At 52.3% G+C, this 25,362-nt stretch overlaps 1 protein-coding gene across 2 annotated transcripts; it reads left to right on the forward strand.

Moving 5' to 3' along the window:
• Positions 1-856: 856 nt before the first annotated feature.
• Positions 857-8,534, forward strand: UPK3A (uroplakin 3A; the record flags this gene model as incomplete). 2 transcript variants are annotated; one of them, XM_079714865.1, is made up of 6 exons in its annotated part: positions 857-908; positions 1,936-2,091; positions 2,972-3,251; positions 4,808-4,890; positions 6,574-6,706; positions 8,375-8,534. In XM_079714865.1, 6 exons carry the CDS (start codon positions 857-859, stop codon positions 8,532-8,534), a joined length of 864 nt encoding a protein of 287 aa, XP_079570991.1. The 2 variants fall into 2 exon arrangements, with proteins under 2 accessions (XP_079570991.1, XP_079570992.1); XM_079714866.1 differs by lacking the exons at positions 2,972-3,251; positions 4,808-4,890.
• Positions 8,535-25,362: the final 16,828 nt, after the last annotated feature.

The following is a 25,362-nucleotide window of genomic DNA, read 5'->3' on the forward strand; positions in this document are numbered from 1 at the left end:
TGGTTATACCACCAATGTCATACACAGATTCACTAGTTACTGTTGGGTTCCAGTTTAAAAATTTCCCATCCTTTTACTTTTATTTTTAAAATGTAAAATCTAAGGTGTACTGGGAGATGTGCACACTTCCTGATGCTGGAGGGAACCATCTGGTCCAGGTGAAGACCCCAACACTATTTTCAAAAGCTCCCCCAGGAAGCACGCCTTGAAACCCTGATCCATCCCTTTTGAAACAGCCCTGGGCTGGGGGGCAGCATTCCTGAGCTCCACCAGCCCTGGAGCCCACCTGCAGCCTTGGCGAGTCCCTGGCCTCCCGGGGCCTTGGCCTTGCGCCTGTGAACTGAAGGGCCACACCAGGGGTCTTCAGACAGCTCAGAGACCCAGGACTTCGAGGTTTTCCATGACACCACTTTCACCCGTTAACCCGTTTCATCCTCACAAGAGCCCAGTGAGTGGCACGTAGTAGGGTTTCCATAAATAGAATTCCATAAAGGAATCAGCGTCCTCACTTTACAGTGTGGAAACTAAGGCTCAAAGAGGGAGTGGTTTGCCCCCAAGGTCTCATTAGGCAAGAGACGCCCTGAAAGCGCCGCTCCAGCCTCAGCACACAGTAGGAGCTTCGGTCAGGGGACGGGGAAGGTCCGGCGGGGATGGATTTGTGCCCTGAGCACCTCGCGGTCCGGGGGAGCCCGGGGCGGGGTTTATGCAAATATCCTGCGAGGAGGCGGAAGATTGGCTGGCTGCGGCGGGGGCGGGGCGCGCCCGGGGCCCAGGGCGGACAGGTGCGCGCGGCGGGAGAGGCGCGGTGCATGCTCGCCCCCAGGACCGCCCGCCCTGTCGCAGCTTCTCTCGGGCTATGCCTCCGCTCTGGGTCCTGCTGGCCCTCGGCTGCCTGCGACTTGGCTCAGGTAAACGGCGGATGAGAGGAGGGGGCTGTGCCCGGGGAGGGCGGGCAGCTGTGTCCCGGGGCGTGTCCTGCACCCTGATCCTCCTGAAGGGTCCCCAGAGGAGTCTGGTTGGGAAGTGGCATCAGGAATGGGAACTTATTCCCTCCAGGAATGGGCACAGATGCCTGCTCTGTGCCAGGCCCTGTGCAGGCTCTGGGGACCCAGATATTAATAATAATAGCCAATGTTGATTAATAAGCTGCTTCTGATGGGTATTCGAGGGCTCTGTGCTGGGTGCTACAAGAGACACACAGGGGACTGTGGGAGAGCAGAGAAGGGACTGGACTAGGCTCATGGTGATGCTTGGACTCAGGACACGGAGCGATATTTCATGTGAAGGGGCAGCATGGGCAAGTTCAGGGAGGAGGGGGGTGGCATTGTCTATCCTGGGAACCTCCCACCCATTGTCCATCGGTGTGACCGGAGCATGAGGTCAGGGGGTGTGCATGGAGGGGAGGCTGGAGACCCACGAGGCAAGGCCCAGAGCTTCAGGACCTCACTGCCCCTCCAGAGAGGCTGGACCGTGTTGGAGGGCAGTGGGGAGCCAGGAAGGGGCCCAGCAGGAGAGGGACGCAGTCAGATTTGCACGATAGAGCGCAGAGGATCGGGGAGGGCTGTTTCCTAGGGTCCAGGTGAAGAGGGTGGACTCAGACCGGGCTGACGGGGTGGAGAGATGCATAGGAGGAGCGATGGGGTTCTTGGTGACTGAATGTCTGTTGGGGGGAGCGAGAGAGAAGTAGTTCAGCTGGATTTCCTGGTTCTGGTCAGGATGGCTGGGTGGGGATGGGGATGCTGCCCGTGTCTGAGACAAGTTCCTGAGATGGTCCACAGGGAGAGTGAAACCCAGTGCCTGGCTCACCGCAGATGTTCAGTAACTGCAGAGGGGTGTGTGTGTGTGTGTGTGTGCGTGTGTGCACGTGCTCAGAGCGTGCCCGTCGGTGTGGACAGTTCTGCTGGGGGTCAGCTCCTGGCCTCATTGCTCCTCCAGGTGTGAACCTCCAGCCCCAGCTGGCTAGTGTGACTTTTGCCACCAGCAACCCCACACTCACCACCGTGGCCTTGGAAAAGCCTCTCTGCATGTTTGACAGCCCAGCGGCCCTCCATGGTATCTACGAGGTGTACCTCTATGTCCTGGTCGACTCGGGTAAGGGTCCTGCTTCCTCTGGGCTGCTCTGAAAGGGTCTTTGACCTGTCTGCAGGCAGGAGGGAAGGAGACAGGTAGAGGGGTGCTCCATCCCTGCAATTAAACCACCCATGCACCTCGCTGACATGCACTGGTGCCCGCTCTGTGCCAGCCCTGGGCTGGAAGATTGCGGTCACAGACGTGCATCTGCCCTGGAGGGACATCCAGTCTAGTGGGGGAAATAATAACAGCATCAATCACTGTGTACTTACATTGTGCTTCGTGCTTCGCACACCTTTGAGCTAATAGTTACAACCTGCCTGCAAGGTAACTGTTAGGATGCTCATCACAGGGGCAAATAATCGGGGCTCAGAGAGGCTGAGCAACTCATGGGAGCTCCCGGAGCTGGAGAGCAGATCAGATTCTCTGGTCCCCAAGCTCAAGTCCTGCCCAAGGCTTCCCGCGGTAGTTCAAGATCGGTGTTTGGGACGGAAGCCACGCATTCGGACTTGCTGGCTCTGGGCCAGCCCCGACCTGTTCATTGGCAGCAACCCTGGGATCTGAGAGTGGGGACCCGATGACAACCTCTTACGTTTCCAGCCAGCAGCCATTTACAGCAGCTCCTTTGGGGTCATCATTTTATACTACAGCAAACAAGTATTGACTGCCTACCTGTTCCCAATCCCAATCTGCAGGCCCTGCGAGGTATTTTCCTCCCATTTCACAGAGGGTCCAGAGAGGTAAAGTGAGTGGTCCAAGATCACCCAGCAAGTAAGGAAGAGACCCCAGGGCCCAGTACAGCGCTGGCGCAGAGAGGATGCTTAGGGACGTTTGTTGAATGACTGAGTGAGTGACTAAGCTGGGGTGGCCAGGAACCTCACTCCCGGCATTGCCTCTACAGCCAGCTCCAGGAATGCCTCTGTGCAGGACAGCACCAAGGCCCCACTCAGCTCGACGTTCCAGCAGACAGAGGGAGGGAGGACAGGCCCCTACAAGGCAGCGGCCTTTGACCTGACCCCCTGCAGTGACCTGCCCAGCTTGGATGCTGTCAGTGATGTGTCCCGGGCCTCGGAGATCCTGAACGCATACCTGGTCAGGGTGGGCACCAATGGGACCTGCCTGTCTGACCCCAACTTCTGGGGCCTCTGCAACCCACCCCTGTCAGCAGCCACGGAATACAGGTGGGTGTGAACGGCTGCGGGAGAGGGGCAGGTGTGCCCCAGCCCCGACGTGGGGCGACCTAGAGCCGGTGAAGTGTGAGAAGCCACATTTCTCCGGAGCTTACCACATGCCAGGACCGTCCCGGTTGCCATAAAGGATTCCTGGCTTCCTGGGCTCGTGACCGTGCACAGGGCCCTGCACTCAGAAGGACCCCCTCTTGGCTTAATGCTCTGCCACTGCCATCTTGAAATTCTTAACTTTTAAACTAGAGGCCGCATTTTCCTTTTTACACTGGGCCCTACAAGTTACGCACCTGGTCCTGGCCCATCACCCATGTGGCAGTTCGTTTGACAGGGAAGGAGCTGTGGTCCAGGGAGGGAAGGGGGTCACCTCGAGAAAAGCTGGGGCTCAGCGCAAAGACTTCTCCCGCCTCCCTGCAGCACACCCTTTCGTGGCCCACCCATGAAAGAGTGCGCTGCAGGGAGCGCACAGCGACTCATTTTCACGCGTATTTCCTGAGCATCTTCTCTGTGCCAAGCTGGGGGCTCAGCCCTGACCCAGGGCCAGGCGTCTTACCCAGTGCCTAGCCTTGATTACACTCACCCCTGTTACCACGGAGACACCTAGATTGGGGTCTCTGTACCCTCTAGGCCACATCTGGGGCCCAGGCCATCCCTTACCTCCATCCTCTCACAGGGCTCAGCCCTCCTCTGGCCTCGGCCACTGGGCAGGACCTGAGTCCTGGCTGTCTTCTCCCCCACCCTCAACCCTTACCTCTGACCTTGTTCTTAACGTGGGAAAACCTCTCCCTCCTACTTGAGCCCACCCTACCTAGGGGACATAGGGCACACCTCCCAGCCTCTGGAATTCTCATCTTCAAACCTAGAGAAGCAGGGATTAAGCAAAACACTGGATGCTACAAAGATTTTAAGGGTCTTCATTTTTTTTTAAGTGTCAAACTAGAGGCTGTTGATTTATTTGATCTCAGAACATCCATCATTCTTAACTGAGGGTGAAGAAGACCTAAAGTAGGCCATGCGTATTCTGTACTGTGTCACCTGATCTTCCTTTATGTTTTGTAACACTTGATTGGGATTTTCTGCATATGAAGTTATCCTTTATCACAGGGCATCGGGGTTGCACAAGGATATTATTCCTTTTTTTTTTTTTTTTATGTCACTTCTGTGAGACCAAGGACCAGGCTGGGAATAGAGGAAGGCAAAAATGCAAGAAGGACAGACGGGTCAATACTCAGCACATCTGCTACATGCACAATATATACGGCAGAGAAACAGAGGGGCTCCCAGAGGGGCTCCCAGAGGGAGAGCCTAGGCTCCGACGGTTTCGTGGATGAGGTGGCATCTGTGCTGTGGAAACACGTGGGCAAACGTGCTGCTAATGCAAAGTCCAGCAGCATCCTGTTGCCAGAGCCCCTCCCACCCACCCCCCCCACCCGCACTGGGGCCACCTAGATCTCCATCTCCTAGGAGTCCCACCTCTGCCCCGGTCCCTCCCCCTCCCTGTGGCTGAGGCTCACAGGATGGAGAGAAGTCATCCCTGCTCCATTTCCTTCCAGATTCAAGTACGTCCTGGTCAATATGTCCACAGGCTTGGTACAGGACCAGACCCTGTGGTCGGACCCCATCCGCACCAACCGACGTAAGTGGTGGAAGTGAGCTGGGAGTGGTCCTCAAGGGAACCCTGGGAAGCACACTCATGCTGTCACCTGGAAAAGTCTCTCCAGATACAGGCAGGTTATTGGGTTATGAGGAAAATGCATCTTAAAATAGTTTAACCCAAGACTTCATCCTCCCTCTCTCCCTCCCTCCCTCCCTCCCTTCCTCAAGGACCAGGTGCCATGACAGAGGAAGGTGGAGGATTTGCAGGTGTTTGGGCTGGCTGCCTGGATGGGTGTAACTGAAGGCAGAGTCAGCCGGCATTTCCAGCCCTGATGGTGCATTTGCCTCCAAATGCTTAGCGTTTATCCTGCATTTAGACCCTAACGAGCCCCTTTGTTGAGCCCTCACAAGGACAACATAATTATTCTGTAAGGCGGTTCCAGAGGCATCGTAGCCACAGGGGCATGAGCCCTGGAGGCAGCAGGGGCGCCATTCTCCTCTGGTTTTTCAGAAATGGGGGGTCTTGCAGGCCCAGGCATCTCCTGGTCGTCCTGCCCTTTCCCCCTCAAGCCTCCATCTGAGTTCTCAACACAGATCCCAGGTTTATACACACCAAATCATGTCTGCTGAACCTTAGGGGCAACAGAAGAGATTTCCTACGATAATTTTGACGACCTGTGACCCTAACTTTAGAACTCCCTGGGAACTCTCTGGCAGTCCAGACTCCGCACTTTCACTTCAGCTGTCCTGGGTTCAATCCCTGGTCGGGGGGCTAAGATCCCACAAGCTGCAGGTCACAGCCAAAAAAAACAATTCCCCTGCCACCCATGGTAATCTAATGGGCCAGTTAGGGCTCTGTGAGTTTGCCTGAGGTCACACGGCTAGTGAGGGTGTAGCTGGGTAGGCATGCATGTGGCTGGGGGCTCCTTGCTACCCTCTGTCTCTGCTCACCCCTCCAATGGCACGCCCATGCTTTGTGGTCCCACTGAAACAGCACTGCCCTGGGACCGAGAGTCCCAAGTTCAAGCCCAGCATCTGAGCCTCACTGCTGTGTGGGACCTCAGTTTTCCCATCTGAAAAGTGGGAAGAAGAATCCTTGCTCTGCTTCTCCAGCAGGGTTCCTTTGGGTAATCCAGATAAAAGCACCAGGCCCAGCTCTCTTGGGGCAGGGAGACAGACCTACAGGCTTGAGACTGGAGTCTGAGTGTCCTTGAACAGGAACTCAATCTCCCTGAGCTGCAGGGAGCAATCTGCAGAATGGGGGTCTCATGGGATTTACAGGAGACACTGGAAGAAAAGTGGCCAGCTCACAGTAGGACCTATAAATGGTCTGTCCACTTAGTTCCAAAAGGGTGACACTGGCCAGAGCAGAGGGAGGGCACAGTGCTCCTGACTCCGTTAGACTGGGGACCTTTGCTCCACCTTTATTTTGTTTATAATCTGTATCCCATCCGTCTCGGAAGACTTGAGTCAGTTCATAATTTAAAATTATTCAAAAAGACAGTTAAAAGAGGGTGAGAGCAGACACACGCAAGAGAAAGTTGGGGAGTGGGATGCGGTAGCAAGTCAGATAATTACACCTGAAACCCAGGGAGAGGCACTGACCTGGGTCCTTGCTTCATCCCTGAGATTTTAGGCTTCCAGGGCAGGGGGCCCCCTGTGCGTCCCTGGGAGGAGGCTGGGGGGTGCAGCATCTGGAGAGTAACCAGCCTGCATCCCACAGTCGCTCCGTACTCGGCGATCGACATGTGGCCGGGCCGGCGGAGTGGGGGCATGATTGTCATCACATCCATCCTGGGCTCCCTGCCCTTCTTCTTGCTCATTGGCTTTGCTGGCGCCATTGTCCTCAGCCTCGTGTGAGTACCCACAAGTTGCGGGGGGCGTGGACAGGGCTTGGAGACACACTCCACCAGGAGGGTCTTCTGAGGTGGGGAGAGCCCGGGAGCAAGAGAGCTGCCTTCCACCCTGGGTGGGGTGGGGTCTAGTGAGAGGGGAGCAGGGTCCTGGTGTGTCCAAGGTCAAGTCTTCAGCTGGGTAGGGGGTTGCTGAGCACTGGGGCTTTGTGGGCAGATCCTAGCTCTGACACAGCTGTGCGTCTTGGGCAAGTATCTTATCCTTCTATGCCTCAGTTTCCTCTTCTGGAAAATGGAGATTCTAATCAATATTATCTGCCCCATGGAGTTTCGAGGGTTAAGTGAAATATTCCCTATAGAGTCCTCAGGGCAGTACCCACGTACTAAATGGGTATTAGCTTCTGTTGTCATTATAATTCACTCACTTGCAGTACAGATGGGGAAACTGAGGCCTGAGGGGGGAAGGGTGGCCCAGGGTCATACCCCCAGGTAAAACAGAGCTGGACCAGAGCTCCTGAGTCTCCTGACGCCACTACCAACTCTGATGTGCGTCTATTTAGATCAGGACTGGAGGTGTCCCATGGGGTGTCTGGAGCAGCTAATGGGACTGCCTGGTGGGAAGACAGGAATCCACTAATCCTGGGAGGATGGAGCAGGAGGTGAATCAAGGCAGCCGCAGGTGCAGGTGCCATGAGAATCCAGAAGAGGGCAGGGCAGATCCTACCTGGAGCATCAGGGTGGGCTTCCTGGAGGAAGGAACAGCAGGAACAAATTTTTATCAGGACTGGGGTGAACTGAAAACTCACATGCAGTGTGCATCTCCGCAAGAGAGGCAGGAGACGCAGGCGGCTTTAAAGATGGGGGGCGGGGGGGTGTTCCTGTCCCAGCGCGGGTGGAGAGAGTGGATGGAAAAGCTCCTTGGAGTAGGTGAAATTACGTGGAAAGGTAGAGATTAGCCAGGCAGGAAGAGACGGGGGGTGGGTGAAGGATGGAGTAGGGAGCGGTCAGTGAACTTGGAAATCAGATTGCCCTCTGACATTTAAGTTAAAAACACAGATAATAGATGAGATTAGCCACCAAGAGACTGGTCTGTCTGGCCAGACCTGGGAGCAGTCGGGATGTGGTGATGTCCCTCCCTCCCTTTGGGCAGCACCCTGATCTGGCACCAAGGTCCTGTTATCTGATTTTAGCTGGGCTCTTCCCTCCTACCGTCCCCACCCCAGCTCCAGCTGCACCCAACTTCCCACTCTTTCCCCAGACGCTCCCTAGTCCTTCCTATCAAATGCCTGAAATACCTTTCTGTGCCTCCACTCTCCTCCTTTAAGGCCAGATTAACTGCCCGCTCCTCCAGGAAGCCCTCCAGTGGACTCATCCACTCTGTCTGGTCATTGTGTGCTGTGGTCTGTCTCCCCATACAATCTTAGCTCTTTGGGGACATTTGTCCAGCTCACGGTAAGACCTGTAAATTGTTCACACAACTCCAAAAGGGTGACACTTTTCTTATCCCAGGGCCTGGCACACAGTAAGTGCTCTGGAAAGATTGGTCTATTGAATGAAGGCCTAAGGTGACCTCTGTGAAAGCAATGTCTAAGTAGAAAGGTCCCTGACCAGCTGAGGGGTTGGGGTTTGCTCTGCGCCCCTAACCCCGGCTCTGTTCATCTCCTCCATCAGGGACGTGGGCAGTGCTGACGGAGAAACAGCCCACGACTCCCAGATCACGCAGGAGGCCGTCCCCAAGTCCCTGGGGACCTCGGAGCCCTCGTACACGTCTGTGAACCGGGGGCCGCCCCTGGACAGGGCCGAGGTGTATGCCAGCAAGCTCCAGGACTGAGCCTGGATGCCGCTTCTGGGTGGCCACAGTCTCCCCGAGGGGCTTGCTCAGGGGTCTGCGGGGGGCCATGTTCACACCCTGACCCCAACCAAGGCAAACACAGGGCCTGTTGGTCCAATTGCAGGAAAGCACTTAATAAAATCTTCCCAAGATTTTGAGTTCAATAAAGACTTACAGAATTAATGAGTGAGATGCTGAATGAATGAATGAGTTGTCATTTTGAGGGTTTGCATTGTTTCTCTGGAGGGCGGGGGCAGGGGGCTAATTTTCAGTCAAAGCGAAGGTGGAGAGGGTAAGGAAATCAGGGCTGTTAGAGCACCGGGGTTGTCTGAATCTCAGGCTCCTCCGGAAGATGGGAAATCAGCACCTCCCCTGAGGGCTTCGCGTGAGCTTTAGGGATTATTAGATGCTGTTTTGGGGGTTGCTGGATGTGAGGTACCAGAAGCTGATCTGGGCCCAGGGTATGGCTCTGCTGGCAGCTCGTCCTGCCCCCCCACCAACCCTGTAGTCAGCACTTTCTCTTTGGGGCTCAGTTTCCTCATCAGTAAAATGGGCTGATGTAAACAGTTAATTTCAGGGCCATGCACTTCTGGGTCCCTTCATAGCTTTCTCTGAGGACCCCACCACAGGCAGGCAGAAGAGGCTGCAGGACACAGGGGAGGGACACCAAGTCCTCCTGGGGGCAGACGGGGTCTCCCAGTCCTGGGTCTGTGAGTCTCCGCTCAGATAACTCAATTATGTCTTCTGAGCCAGGTGGCAAGACTGCTTTCCTTTCTGGGATGTGCAAAACAAGTCAGTCCCACTTCCCATCACTGAAAGAAGAAGAGGTTTGTCAGGGGACTTCCCCAGCGGTCCAGTGGTTAAGACTCCGTGCTCCCAGTGCAGGGGGCGCAGGTTTGATCCCTGGCTGGGGAACTAAGATCCCACATGCCAAGCGGCGTGACCAAAAAAAAAAGAAGAGGTTTGTCAGAGCAGGGTTGGTTAAAGAAAGAACGCTACCTGACAGCTGTGAGGAAGAGCCCCAGTAGGCTGATGGGATGCTCTCGGGGTACCAGATCACGGATGCTGAGACATGTCCAGATGCACCAGAGGGGGCCATAGCTGACAAGGCAGGAGGCTTTTGGCCCCTTTGGAATGGCATTCAGGCCCCTTCCGTGCAGCACAGGGGAGAGGAGGATAAACCTTCATCTTTGGGCAGCATGGGGTTGGGGGGTGAGCTTGGATTCGAAGGCAGAAGCCAAGCCTTGGCCAGCTTCCAGTCAGTTCTATCCAGTCTGCAGAATAACCCAAGCTGGTGGGCGGGGGTGGGTGGGAGAGGCTGGGCTTGGCTCATGGATTCTGGGCTGGACTCAAGCTTCACAGAAACTTCTAATTATAAATACCCACAGAAGCAATTTTTCTAGCTCACTTCTCAGATTCTGAAGGATCCTCTCCTTCCATGACTGAGCTGGCAGGGCCTTCAGAGCTGAGCTTTCCACCTCCACACAGATGCTGCTTCACCTTCCCTCCTATCTCAATCATGGTTCATCAATGAGCTGATCACTGTAGACATGCTGTGTGACTTGGGGCAAGGAAGTACCCTCTCTGGGCTCCTCTGACCTCATCTGTGCAAAGAGAGTTAGAATGTTTGTGAAGGTTGCTCCAAAATAGGTGATTTTTTCTGAGATCTAATCAATCACAAGGTGATGTCATTCAGTTAAATCCAACCAAGCCCTGAGCTCCAGGCTTGGGAAAACTTGGAGCCACCCATCTGATCAGAATAGAAATGCACAGAGGAATTGTCAGAGCAGAACCCTGGACAGAGCATGGTCTGGCCTTTGACACACAGGTCAGTGTAGAAGTGCTGTAAGAATCAGAGGTAGGAGTCCCCTCCCCACCCAACCAGGGCTGGCATAGCCAGGAGGGCTTCCTGGAGGAGGAGGTGATTTTCTCAACTTTTCTCAACATACAACCTTTTGAGATTTTTTTTTTTCTGGCAGCGTAGTTCCCTTGGGGCCCATCCAAGTTGTTGCAGGTATCGACAGTGCATTCCTTTTTATTGCTTAGTAAGTGTCCCGTGATGTAAATGGACCACAGTTTGTGTATCTGTTCTCCCACTGAAGGACATTTGAGCTGTTTTCAGTTTTTAGCTGTTATGAATACAGCTGCTATGAACATTTATGTGAGGTTTTAACATGAACATAATTTTAATTTTTCTGGGGTGAACACCTGAGTGCTATTGCTGGGTTGCATGGGAAGTGCATGTTTCCTTTTTTTTTTTTTTTAATTTATTTTTGGCTGTGTTGGGTCTTTGTTGCTGCACGCAGGCTTTCTCTAGTTGCAGCGAGCGGGGGCTACTCTTCGTTGCAGTGCTCGGGCTTCCCACTGTGGTGGCTTCTCTTGTTGCAGAGCACATGCTCTAGAGTGCAGGCTCAGTAGCTGTGGTGCACGGGCTTAGCTGCTCCACCGCATGTGGGATCGTCCCAGACCAGGGCTCGAACCCATGGCAGATTCTTAACCACTGCGCCACCAGGGAAGTACAATACTATTTTTTATTTTAGCCATTCTGATAGGTGTGTAGTGGTTGTATGCCTTCACATTCCCACTCACAGTGTGAGAGTTCCAGTTCCTCCACATCTTCTGCAACACTTGGTGTGGTCAGGCTTTTAAATGCTGGCCATTCTGGTGGTGTGTAGTAGTTTTGATTTGCATTTCCCCATAATAATGTTGAACACCTTTTCAGGTCCTTATTTGCCGTTCATATATTTTCCTTGATGAAACGTGTTCAAATATTTTGCTCAGTTTTTAAAAACTGGGTTGTTCTTTATTATTGAGTCCTGAGTTCTTAGTATATTTTAGATGGGTCCTTAGTCAGATATGTGTTTTGCAAATTGCTCCCAGGCTGTGTTTTGCCCTTTTATTTTCATAGTGGTGTCTGTCCTTGACCCAACTTCCCTTTTCTTTATAGCCTCCCCACGCCCTGACACGTGTGTTTTTTTCTTTATAAATTTTAATAATGGTTATGTTTTTTTAAATTAATTAATTAATTAATTTTTGGCTGCATTAGATCTTCATTGCTGTGTGCGGGCTTTCTCTAGTTGTGGCGAGCGCGAGCTACTTTTCCTTGCAGTGCGTGGGCTGCTCATTGCAGTGGCTTCTCTTGCTGCGGAGCATGGGCCTAGGTATGTGACATGTGTTTATTGCCCATTTCCCTTCTACACCGTCAGCTCCATGAGGGCAGGGGCTATTTTCCTGCTGTGTCCTCAGCTCCTAGGAGGTATTCATGCTGGTCCCCCTAGCCTTATCATGGCTGCTGAGGAGCAGGGGCCTGGATTGGTGAGCCGAGACCTCAGAGTGGCTTGTTGCAAACTTCCAGGCCAGGGGTGAAGAGGCCTGAGCTGGGGCCTGGGTGGGGGGCAGAGGGAACAGCGGAGAAGGAGGGCCAGAGAGACTTCTCCAAGCTTCCCTCCTCCCTTCTCCTGCCAGCAAAGCCGTCCTGCTAGCTATACACGCCCCACTGGCTGCCCAGCACTGGCATCACAGTCCTACCTGCCAGCCTGCCCAGACACAGGTACAGCACCAGGAGTTTCTACAGGAAATTGATGTGGGGGGAGGTAGGGGAATTCCCTGGCGGTCCAGTGGTTAGGACTCCGTGCTTTTGCTGCTGACAGCTCCGGTTCCATCCCTGCTCCGGGAACTAAAATCCCACAAGCCACATGGGGCGGGCGTAGTGTGTGTTACCTACGTAGGGTGTGGTCCAGAGGTATACGATATGCATACCTCAGGCCTTTACACCCGTGCAGGGCATCTTTGTGTTATGATGTGGGTCTTTCCGTGGGAACAGAGCAACAACTTCCTTTCTAGGATGGAAGGATTGTCAGCTCATCCCTGATGTCTTTTCCCTCTCCTGGGGCCCCGCCTGTGACTCTGTCCCTTTTCTCATTCTGACAACACCACGCCCTTTCTGTAGCCAGGCATGTCCTGCAGCGGTTCCAAGCAGTTGCCCACCCTCCAGCTTGGCCTGGTTACTGTAAGTCTTCAGTGTCTGTTTTTCAGTCTGTTAAAGGGGAATAATAATACCTACCGCATAGGACGACTGACGGTGCGGTAAGATGCATATGGAGAGTTTAGCACGTGGCACGTGGTAGGTGCTCAATAAACAGTAGTGTAAACACGCACACAAAAGCATGTCCACGAGAGCAACTTCTGCACAGAAGTGAGTGGGGTCTGTCCGGGGAACCGAGCCTTGTGGGTTCACGCATACACATATTCACTCCTGTGTTCAAGTACACGCTGAATGAGATGTGCTCACACCCGTGGGGTGGAGGCTGGGAGGCGGACTCCTACACCCTGCAGCGCCCACACCATGTGACATACATCCGCACCCCAGCACCATGCCAGCTCCGTGTCTACCTGCCCCGCCACTGCCTTATCTGCTCTGAGAGTGTGCAACGCGGCCAGGTGGCAGTGCCTCCCAGTAATTTTCCACAGCTTGAGAGAAGCTGTCTCTCTCTTGGATATGGGGGAGGGGAGGGGAAGGCATTGTTCCCAAGGTGTCCCTTCTGCTGGCTTTGTCCTTGTAAGGCTGCCTGGCTGAGCTTTTGGGTGGAGGGGCTGAGACTTCCAGCCTGCATCTCGCCTGGAGCTGAAATGATTACTCCAGCTCCACCGTCCTGGCACACCCTGCCCGGGGCCCCGCTGTGCCTTGGGTCTGACCTCTGACAGCACCGAGCCCACACGCTTCTGTTTATCAAGGTCCACGCTGGGGCCTGGGGGCCTTGAGGGCAGGGGCTGTCTCCTACAGGTCCAGGTGTAAGCAGATAGGTTAGGGGATCCCCAGAGAAAGAGAACCAGGCATGGCTTTCTTTCTTTTTTTTTTTTTTGCGGTACGCGGGCCTCTCACTGCTGTGGCCTCTCCCGTTGCGGAGTACAGGCTCCGGACGCGCAGGCTCAGCGGCCATGGCTCACGGGCCCAGCCGCTCCGCGGCATGTGGGATCTTCCCGGTCCGGGGCACGAACCCGTGTCCCCTGCATCGGCAGGGGGACTCTCAACCACTGCGCCACCAGGGAAGCCCGGCATGGCTTTCTTGACATAAGAGAAGCTATTTTTGGCCTAAGCCATTTTGGGATGTCAGCTTGGCCATAGTGCTTGCCCTTGAACAGGTCTCAGGAATTAATGATATTAAGAGAAATGAGGGAATGCAGGAACAAAGGAAAAGCAGTCAAGAAACAGTAGTCAGTGATAAAACAGAGTCCCAGTTCCTCAAGAGATACACATCCTAATCCAATACAGTCTTTGAGTTCTGCAGGAACTAAGGCCCCCAATCCAAGTGGAGGACAGAAAGATGATGTTGACCTTTCTGACTTCAACTAAAGCTTTGACTGTGGCGACCTTTGCCCCAGTTCTATGCAGAATGCTCCTCTGCTCAAGCCCCTTCGTGAACATGCATGCGTCTTTAGTTTATTCTTTCTTTTTGGCCGCGCCACGTGGCTTGTGGGATCTTAGTTCCCAACCCGGGCCCCTTGCATTGGGAGCGCAGAATCTTAGCCACTAGACCACCAGGGAAGTCCCTTCGCATTCTTTTTGGCTTAGTTGTGTCTTTTGGCTCCACACTCACCAAGAGGTGAACCCGGTTTTCGGGTAACGCAGGTGCCCAGCACTCCGCACAGGTGCTCAGGAACTGAATTGCACTGTGTTCCGACCCTGGGTACAGGGCATTAGGAGCTGCAGGCAGTGGTGGTTAAATGTGCCTCCGCTTCCCCATCTGGAATAATAACGATGACGACCTCCTCACCTTGTTCCGAGAACTAAAGGAACACAGGTAAGTGCCTGGCACCACATAGGAAGCCCACCTCTGCCCCTCCTTCACTCCTGACTCACTGGCCCCCACGGTGTTCGGGGCTCTGGGGCCCCAAAAGTTCACAGGCTTTTGAAACTTACAAGCGCGACTTCCCTCACGAATGGGAGGCTCCCTGTAGGCTGGGGGTGGGGTGGGGTTTGTTAGTCAACTTTAAAACCCGCGGTGGGGGGGATGGGGGAGGTGCTGAGGGAAGAGGAAATAGCCATTAACTCTGGCTGGCTTGGGCAGGGCAGGGCAGGGAGGGCGGACTCAGGAAGGACGGGAAGGCTGGCAAGAGGAAGTGGCTTGTGATCCGGCTAGGTTTTCTTCTGGGAAGGGAAGGGCTTCCAGGGGCAGACAATGGGAGGAGGGGGCCACCAGAATAAGATCACTAGGGGACACTAAACCAGCTGCGTACCTCTGTGCCGAGCCCATCTATGCGCCATCTCATTTGGTTCTCTCAACCACCCCAGGAGGCGCGCACTAGCATCACAGGTTTTACAGACGCGGAACCTGGGACACGGACGGGCGTGTGGTCACTGGGACTCAAGGGATCCGAACCCAAGCTGGTCCCATTCCCAGCTTCCGGGTGAGAGTATTTCTTGATGAGGGAAGAGCACGGGTGGACACTCACTCATTCACATTTGGGCACCGATCGTGTGCCCAGCCCCGTTTTAACTTCTGGGTACCCAGGGATGGACAAGGCGGACAAGGTCCCGGCTCTCCCGGGGAGCTGGGGAGAGACAAGTATACGTAATTTCAGAGTGGTAAGAATTCTGAAAGAAAAGAACGCGGGGCTGGGGGAGGGGACTGGCGATTTTAGGTCCGCAGGGTCTTTGGCAAGCAGGGCGTGTTTGGAGAGCCGACACTGGCCCGGGTCTGGACCCAACTCGGGTTGGAGAATAGAAGCTGTGCATGAGTGTGATGCAGGGCCTGGCTGCAGAGAGGCGCCTCCGATTGCACTTAATGGTCTCTGTGTCCCTGCAAAGTGCGCCCGCGCCCATTTTGCAGATGAAGAAGCTGAGAACGCGCGGTGAGCAGCTGCAGGCGGAGCGCGGACGAAGGCTCGGCTCAGAGAGAACCCTCCGCGCACTCGACCGCGCCTGCGCCGGAGATGGGGGCGGGGCCTCCGGGGAGGGCGGGGCCGGCGGCTAGGGAACCGTGGTTTCGGGGCGGAACGTTCGCGGGCGGCGAGGGCGGGCGCGCGCGGCGAGGTTTTACCGTAACGCCGCGGCCGGCCTCCGTGGGAGTCGCGGCTGGGGGCTGCGCGTCGTCTGCTCCGGCTCCGGCTCCGGCTCCGGGTGCGCGCGCCGTCCCCCCATCCGCAGACCGACTTCCGCCCGGCCCCGCCCAGCGTGAGGGGCGCGCGGCCTGCCGGAGCCCCCGGAGACTTGGACCGCTGAGCGGGAGGAGGCGGCGGGAGCGCGAGCTCCGACCGGCGTCTCGGCGGCCCCGCGGGTGAGCTGGCTGGTTGGGGAGGCCCGGGGGTGCCGGATGGAGAGCCCCTCAAGACCCCCGGCCTCTCTCGGGATCCACGGCCGCCTTAAGGACCCCAGAGCTCGGTTCCCAAGACCACCGTCTCACCCGCCCTTGGGAGCCCCAGCCCCCAAGACCCCTCGGGGATTCGCCCCGGCCCCCGAGACCCTGTCGGAGTCCCCGGCCACCTCTGGCCCCTACACCTTCAGGACTGTCGAGCCCCCAAACCCTTCAGGGTTTCCCCTAGACCCCGAGACCACCTGAGGCCCTCCCGCCGTTTTTGGGCCCCGGGACCCCTTAGGATCCTCGGTTCTAGAAACCCCCCAAGATTCCCTCAGGACTCCCGAGACCGTCCCTGACTTTCGCATCCCCGGGTTCCCTGAGGCCTTCCGCGCCATCTCTCCCTAGCCCCTCCCCCGGCTCCCTGGGCGCCGTCCCCACCCTCGGCGTCTGCCCTGCTCTCTACCACCGGCCCCGAGGTTCAGTTGCCGTTTGGCTCTCTCCTCGCTGGTCTCGAGGCTGGGTTTCTCAAACCTGATGTCCGTGGACCAATGCGGTGTCCGTGAAAGTGCTCCTGGGGGTTTGTGAATTCTTGATAATATAAAAGAAGTAGAGGCATTTGAGTCACCTGATGACCCTTTGTAACCAGGTAGGGGCTGTGATCTCACCGCAGGCCGTGGCGTCGTGTTTACTGTTGCATTGAGGCCAGAGCAGGACAGGGTTTAATTTTCATGCTCTGCGGTGAGACTCATGGCTCCACAGAAGCACCTAGAAAACAGATCCGATGTGGTGCAGGGCGGCCCAGCTAAGTAGGTGAGGGGCTTGGGGCGGACCAGGACGCTTTGAGCTTGTCTCCTAATTTTGTCATTCATGGAGCTAACTTTTTTTTTTTTTTCTTTAAATGGCTGTGGTGGGAGAGAATTGTTTGGAGGAAGCAGGACCACATGAGAGGTGGAGGTGACCTCGACCCAGGGTGGTGGCAGTGAGGACCGTGGCTTCTTCAAGCACGGCTAAACTTCTTAAAGTCTAGACCCAAAAGACTAAGTTTCCAGGAATTGGCACTGGAGCCAGAGATGACACAGCCCCTGCTCTCAGGGCCACGATGGAGGGGGGTAGTTAAGCACGCAGGTAGTTTTTATATGGCCTTGAACTTAGCTGGGGTGAGGGTCAGATTCTCAGGAAGGGGTGTTATGGAGGGCTTCTTGGAGGGGAGGAAAAGTGACAGGTAATAGGTGAGCTGATTCTTGAAGGTTGAAATCAAGAAGTTTGCCAGGGTCACTCCAGGCAAAGGGACAGTATGTGAAAAGGTAGAGAGGCATGCCACAGAGCACGTGAGATTTTGGGAACCCAAGAAGTGGGCTGGAGCAGATTCATCCTGCTGGATTCATCCTGCTGGGGCGTGGCTGGAGATGTAATACCTCCTTAATGAGCAAGGTCCTCAGGGGCTCTTAGAGGGAATCCTAGGTGGGAAGGATCCAGCTTTGTTCCCTGAGGCCCACCGTGCCCTTGGCCCTTTCTTGAATTACTGCTTCTCCCATCCCCCTGAGTGAGTGATGGTCCTGCTCCGAGCTGAAGAAAGGTGGGCGTTGGTCAGTGGAGCGGAGTGAAGAAAGGTGGGCGTTGGTCAGTGGAGCGGAGTGAGGGAGGTGTTCGGGATAGAGGAGACCAGAATGGGGGAAACTGGGAAGCTTGGCAGAGGTGGGGTTTCAGGCATGGGGTGGCAAGAGCGGGCTGGGCCAAGGTAGTCAGGACCAAAGCAAGAGGAGCTCCTGGAGCCTGGTGGAGGATTTGGTATTTGAAGGGAGTGGGGGGCCATCGAGGGGTTTGAGAAGGGGAGTGAAGAGGGATTTTGTGTTTTTGAACAATTGCTGGGTCTGGTGTGGGAGAATTGTTTGGGGGAAGCAAGACCACGGGAGAGGTGGAGGTGACCTGGACCAGGGTGCTGCCGGCGAGGACCTCGGCTTCCTCAAGCATGGCTAAGCTTCTTCAAGTCTAGGCCCAAAAGACCCTTCCAGCTCGCTCTTGTCTCAGCCCATCGTTTTCTGCCTGGGGACTGACGCTGGGAGCTTGTTAGTCCTTTTAGGGGAGGTTTTGGTCTTTTGCCCATAGGTCACCTAGGGCTTCATCAGGGTGGCTGTGTGTCCGAGTGAGCCCGGCATCCACCCCGGAGGTGCACAAGTGGCACGGTGGGCAGGGGCAGGAGAGGCTGGGTCTCAGAAGTGGACCAGATCATGGAGTGTTTGGAAGCTGGGCTTGGGGTTCCTGAAGGAACTGGGAAGCCCTTGAAGGAGAGACGAGTTCAGATGGGTTGTGTCAGAAGCGTCACTTTGGAGACAGTGTGGGACCGGAAGGGCTGAAACCGGAAGCAGGGTGGCTGTCAGTCCAGACAAGTTGTGAGGACTGCGAGGCAAGGCAGAGGGTACGGATTAGAGATCGATTGAGAATAAATCCACAGGACTTTTGTTTGTTGAGGTCTGGGCTTGGGTGCGGGGCAGGGAGACTTGCCCGGTACGGTGACGCTGTGCAGTAGAACTTTCTGTGCTGATGAGGACGCTCTGGGTCTGTGCTGTCCAGTTCACTCGACACGTGTGGCTGTCAAGCACTTAAAACGTGACAAGTGTGACCGAGGAACTGAATTTTAAATTTTATTTAATTTCAGTTGATTAAATCCAGGAAGGATACCCCTCGCGTGCACATGGTGTAGTGGGGATTGCACTGTTGTGGGCTTTGCTGTTTTAAGTGTTACCCCTTTTAGTGTTTGCAGCAACCCTGAGATGTAAGATATTATTCCTTTTTTACAGATGAAGGAAATACAGCTCAGAGAGACGGAGTAACTCAACCCCATATTAAGTAGTACAGCTGATACTCTGGTTGTTTAACTTCTAAGCCTGGGCTCTTTCTGCTGGATCCTACTTCCTCCCTCAGGGAGCCTCAAGGTCTCTTTCCCAGGAGAATGACGTCCTCTCCAGGGGTGGCTTTGTTTCCCAGCTGAGCCCTCCTTATCTGTTCCCTTATCTGCTAAAGTTAACACGGACAGCTGTGTGATAAGCTGCCAGCCCGGAGCAAACAGAAAGCTCTTGTGAGCTAGTTGTTTTGCCCGAGGCTGCTTCTTGCTGCCTCTAGTATCTTCCTAATGCTGGCTGTTTCTCTTAGCATTTCTGGAAAATGAATGGAGCAAGGAAGCAGGTGAACCTGCAGATCAGCCAAACTGTGTGGCTTGGTATTTGTAAAGATATGGTCGTAAAAAGAGGTACAAATGAGTACCTTACGTGGAGTTTTGGGGTCACAGTGGACCAGCTGGTGCCCGGGACAGTGGCAAGATTATGGGACATAAGCCAGGAATGAGTTTATAGCTTGTCCCCGGACTCCCTAGGGGACCTTGACCAAGTCACTGCCTCTCAGTCTCAATTTTCACATCTGTTATTTAGGGTATTTGACATCGCAGAACCTTTAAGATCCCTCCAGCTCTAAAATTCTATAATTTTAGATTTCACTGGAGGTTTACTTTCTAGAACATCTCTTACTCCTCTTGGGATGGATAAATGCTGGTGCTTCAGCATTTGGCCTCTGCATTGGTACATTTTAATAAACCATTATTGGCTTACTGTTAAGTAACGTGTCTATTTGAGTTGTGCAGCATGTCACATCTGATGGACAAACTATTAACCAGTGACCACTTCAGATGTTGGCAGTGTTCCTAGTAAAATGTCAGGTATATTTGCTTGCCCTCCTGAGCTGCACTGATGATTGGAGAAAACGTGTAAGACTCCATTTAGCATGGTGGTTGGCCTCTTAAAAGGGTTTGATGTCACCGCTGGCCAGGTGAGAGGTAATAATAAGAGCCACGTCACAGGGTTGTTGAGCTTTATATTGGAATGCGTGTAAAGTGCTTAGTGTTTGCCCTTGAATCTAATAGGGGCGTAGAAAGTGTCAGTAATTAATGTTGCTTTTTGAACTAAATTGTGGCCTTTAAATTTTTTCTTAGTGGTGGGTTTTGTTGTTTTCTTGCTTTGAGCTTATGTGCCCAAGCAGCTCTGTTCAGAGGCACTGGTTTCAAGAAGCAAATTAGCACATTTTGATCATTACAAAATAAGGATTCTTTTCCCCCTGCAGTTTATTTTGACTGAATAAAAAGTGATTCGTTAAGTAGCATGTTTTCAAATTAAGGTTTTGTATTTCCTGTAACTTGAAGAAAACAATTCCTCCTGCAGATCTCTTACTAGTAATGACTGGGTTAAGTTTTACCAGAATCCAGGTTAAATGAGTATGTCATTGTGGAGAAGTAGTGTTGAACTGAAAGCTTCCTGTTGCTGAGGGAGAGCAGCTGGCTGCTGAGGTTGTTTATAGTAGTAGATAAACATCTTAAGGTTAAGTGCCTTTCAGATATTTGACTCACTCAAAATCTTCACAACAGTCAGTGATGTGGATGATGGCATTCCCATTTGACAGATTTGGAAACTGAGGTTCAGAGCGATCTCGGGGCTGGGGATATGGTGGTGTTTCCTGTCTCCAGATCCTGTATTTTCTCCACCAGAGCCCCAGGTGTTGTGGTTTCAGGACAAGCCTCTCCTTTGCAGTTCTGGAAGCTTCATTTTTCAGGGTCCATTTGCACCTTGTTTTCAGCTCAGATGAACCTACTTATGCTACCCAAACCCGCCAGAAATACCTCTGCCAACTAGATCCCAGATGATCCGTTTGTGGTTAGAAGTCTGTCAGATGTACTTGGAAACGTCCTCTGGTTGCCGAATGAGTTCTGCTTCTGTGGCCCCCCTCCCAAGTCAACACGGGGAACCAGATTGCCATGAAAAAGGCAGTTTGAGGGGCTCAAGTTAGAGAAAAGGGCAAGGAGGAGGATGTTAAGGACCAGGTGTGTCAGTGTCAGTGAGCTGTAGCCCCAGGCACTCCCCTGCGATATGCTGATGGAGCTGGGAAGAGCTTGCTTCCTGGCCGGAGGCCTCCAGACTGCCTGGGTGTAGTCACAGGGTAATTGGTTTGGCCTCATTTAAGGACATTCCAGTCCTTAGGAACCACACTGGCTCCAGGGATTCCATTTAATACTAGTATTAATTTTTCAGGTCTCCTGTCTCCTGTGAGTAGCAGATTTATAAATCATTTCTTAGTGTGGGTTACTTTTGTAACAGTAGCAGAGTGGTAATACCAGAGCTAGCTGTGTTGCCAGGCCTTTACATTAATCAAGTCATTTGTAGTCACAGTGACCTGACTTTTCCCACAAATTCTGGGGACATCTTATTCCATCACTATGGATTGGGTACAAGTGAGTTAAAAGCGAGCATTTGGAAATTTTCATGAATATTTGCGATGTCCCTGTGTAAGAGGAATATATTTTGAGCATATGTCTACTGTAGGCCTCTCTTCCTTCATTGTAATCAGGGGCTGTAACAACTTGGGAGCTCTCATCTCCATGCCCTTTTATACCACTCAAAACCCATGTGATAATTTATTTATAGGAAAAAGTTAAGAAGTTTTCTTAAGAATATTTTTGAGGATCCCACAGACTGGAAACTTCTAATTCAGGGTTTGTACTTAAGTGAAGGTGTAATTTATCATAGAAAGTGATTCGTTTTAAGTTTTTTATTATGCTACTTGTAATAAAATACTATTCTTTTTAAAAAAATATTTATTTATTTATTTGGCTGCACTGGGTCTTAGTTTTGGCACGTGGGATCTTCGTTGCGGCCTGCGAACTCTTAGTTGCGGAATGCACGTGGGACCTAGTTCCCCAACCAGGGATTGAACCCGGGCCCCCTGCATTGGGAGCGCGGAGCTGGACCACTGGACCACCAGGGAAGTCCCTAAAATACTATTATTGACAAATATTTTCTCCCTCCCCCTCAAAACTTTATGGACCCTTTTCACTCATTGATCTGTGCTATTTTTTTTTTTTTTTTTTTGGTCTTGATACTTTCGTCTTTTTTCCCATCTCTCTGCTTTTTCTAGCTGTGTAGAACGGTAATGAGCACTTCAAAGAACGGCCAGTTCTGTAGATCAGCACCTGGGCCTGGTTCGGCAGGACTCCGGCTGGCCTAGCTGGGGTGGCTCACGCAGTTGTGGTCATCTGGCTGCTTGCCTGGCGTTGAACGGTCCCTTGTAGCCTCGCATGCTTGTCGAGTGGATGGTGCTGGGTTGTCAGCTGGTGTGCTCTCCATCGGTGGCCGTCCAGGCGGCTAGACTGGGCTTTAGGAGGCTGAGTTCCAAGAGGGCAGGCTCCAGTGTCAACATGCTTATCAAACGCTTGCTTGCTTGTTTGCTGACATCCCATTGGCCAAAGAAGTCACATGTCCAAGCCCAGAGTCAGTCAGAGCGGGACTGACTACACAAGGGCCAGGGGACCAGGAGGCATGGTGGAGCCGGGGCGGGGAGGTCACCGACAGCCCTGCGCAGTGGAGTTAGGGAGCTGGGGAGCGGGACTTCGTTTTGCTAGCTGTAAGTAACAAGTTCGGTGTTCGTAGTTTATTCTGTTTTGCATTAGACTCAGTTTGGTGAACATTTATTTAGTGCTGGACGCTAGGGATTCAAAGGATAAGGCAGTCTCTAGCTACTCTGAAGTTCATAGAATACTCATGATCTCAGATTTTAAGCAGAAAATATCCTATTCAGACTTTTATTCATGGCTTTAAATAAAAAGGACAGGAACTGCTTATACAAATCTGTGTTGGGGCCTGATTTTGCTTTCAGAAAATGCTGATAAGTCCTTGAAAAAAAAAAATGGGTTGCCATGATGACTTGGCTTTGGGCCTGCAAACTGTGGTGACGACACGATCACCAAGGAAACCGAAAGGTGCAGTGTCTAAAAGGTCTCTGAAGGCTTTTGTTCCTGTTGTCTGGAACCTGACTGGCTTGGAGGAATGGTGTTGGGGATGCGAGCAGAACCCCAGAGGCTTGCCCACCTACAGGAACTTCTAGGATCGGACACTGAGTGCTTTGGAGGGAGATCTCCTGCTTGGCCCTTGGTTTAAAAACAAGGAGAGAGTTGGGGTACTTTATAAGTCATTGTGAGATTTGGCTCGGATAATTATGCTGCTGAAAGAACAGGAAATGAGGTAATGTGTTTCAACATGCAGTGTTATAACGAACTGTAAATGTCTAAATATGGGCAGCTATGCAGTTCATCGTTACATAGTTATTGTGTTGAGATTTAATGTAATTGGGTACTTTCTGTGTTGGCTACTTTGATCCTTAAAGACACCCATCGGTATTAAAGCCTAGAGGCTCACCTGCCTATTGAGTTTGGAGCGCATGCGGTTCTGTTGGAAGTGCTGCAGAGCCGGCGCCAGGCCTTCATCACGCTCAGGAGGAGAGTGAGTTTTCAGCGCTCAAGCCAGCAAACCACCAGCCAGGAGTGCAAGCTGTCACCTGTTATGTAAGTGCTCAGTGCTTGCAGTGATAACTTGTTCTTTTGGAAAACTTTGAAATCACTTAATTTTGGAGTTAAGTCCAGCCCACAAAAGTTTAATTTGTTCATACTTTTTTGCAGATGTGTAAATGCAGTGTTTAGGTTTTCCACTTGTATCTATCTTCGTACATATATGGAGCATCGAAAGCAGCTGAGCAATAATTGAAAGAACTGGAGAGAGATTTTTAAAGTTCTTCACAATGGTGACAGTTTGGGGCATGTGATTTCTTAAGTCATTGGTTGACCAGTGACTGTTTAAAATATATTCTAAAATGTCTTGTAGAGCAGGATGAGGTAAAAGACTCCTTTCCAGGTGGGAAGGAGTAACTATTTTCAAGTGATGTAGATTATTTGGGGGAGCAGGATTGGGGGGCATTTGGATTAGTCAGCTAGTAAGCATCTCGTATTAACCTTTCACATAGGATTGAACAGGAAGGACTCTGAGTTCCGTCCTGCAGTGGAAGGTGGTTGAGAAAGGAAGTCTGCAGCCTCCTGAGCTCTGTGACTACAGAGGTTGACTCCAGAGCATCTTTCCTATGAGAGGTTCTCAAGCTTTCAAAACTCGGTCAGTTCGCAGGATTTCCTATTCCATAGATGTTAAAACTGAGGATCAGTGAATAGTTAGGTCAGTCATTGAAATCTCCAGGCCAGGGCCCAAGGTTGCTTATACTCGGGATTATATAATATAGTGGAAAACCTCAACATTTATTCCTTTCCTTAGAAAATATCTAGTAGATAAAAACAAAAATGAAACAATTTGACCTTTGATGACTTAGATAGTAACTCCACAGTGGGAAGGAGTTAGGGCCTTGCAGCAGCCTTGGGCAGGTGACGGGCATCAGGGAGCCGCACTTTCCTCACCTGCAGACTCTGGTCTCTTAACATTTGGGCCAAGGTCACAGACACCTTTGGGAGTTTGAAGGGCGCTCTGAACCCTTTCCCATGAGCGGGGGTGGGGTGGGGTGGGGTGGTGGGGGGAGGGGAGGGGAGGGGGAAATGTGCACAGGCACCTACACAGAGTTCTGTATACATTTCCAGGGGATATTCTTACGATCCTGTTTAGCTTTAAAATCTAAAGATGCTCATAGAGTGATTAAGCCTTATTTCCTTTCCCTGGAAAATTATTTTTGGTGACCTAATTCTAATTTAGGGGGGAAAAAGAGATTATACATGTGAAAAGGTGGTTTTCAATTAGTGCTGGTTAGGCTGTGCAAAGCAGGCACTCATGTATTCTGCTGACCACTTTTCTGGAAAGCAGTTTGGCGGTAATGTGCTGAGATACTTTACAGAGTTCATATTCTTTAACTGAGAAATTCTGCTGGTCAGAAACCTCTCCTAAATAAATAATTTCAAAATAGATGAAAACTTTGTGCACAGAGATGGTTGTCAGAGTGTTACAGTAATGCCCTACATTGGGGAGGTAGGTAAAGTAAAGGATAGCATATCAGTAAGATAGAATTTCATGTCTGTTGCTATTACACTTATATTTAGGAATAATTTTTATTTATTTATTTATTTATTTATTATTTTTTTGCGGTCCGCGGGCCTCTCACTGTTGTGGCCTCTACCGTTGCGGAGCACAGGCTCCGGACGCGCAGGCTCAGCGGCCATGGCTCACGGGCCCAGCCGCTCTGCGGCATGTGGGATCTTCCCGGACTGGGGCACGAACCCGCGTCCCCTGCATCGGCAGGCGGACTCCCAACCACTGCGCCACCAGGGAAGCCCAGGAATAGTTTTGAATAACATAAGAGAAATGCTTTTATTTAAATGCATGAAAAAAGTAGGATATGACCTATGGTCTCAAATGATGTAAAAAATTTAAAGGAAAAAGTCTAGAGGGAACTCTACAAATGCTAACAGTCATTGCTTGTAGGTAGTAGGATTATGGGCTTTTTAATCTTTAGTTTTCTGTATATTTCCTTCTTTGCAGTAAATGTTAGGTAGAGAATTGGGAGGGGGGAATATGATTCTGGAAAAATGATAGAACATGGAGATAGTTTGGCAATAGAGACCTAGCTGATTCGAGAGTCGTGTTTTATGTAAGCTAAGAATTGACCTTTTACTTCGATTATTCCTTTGGACTGGATTTCAGTACGGCCAAGGGGAGGCCTGGCATCTC

This window comes from Hyperoodon ampullatus (assembly GCF_949752795.1).
Source record: "Hyperoodon ampullatus genome assembly, chromosome: 11".
Taxonomy (NCBI): Eukaryota; Metazoa; Chordata; class Mammalia; order Artiodactyla; family Ziphiidae; genus Hyperoodon; species Hyperoodon ampullatus.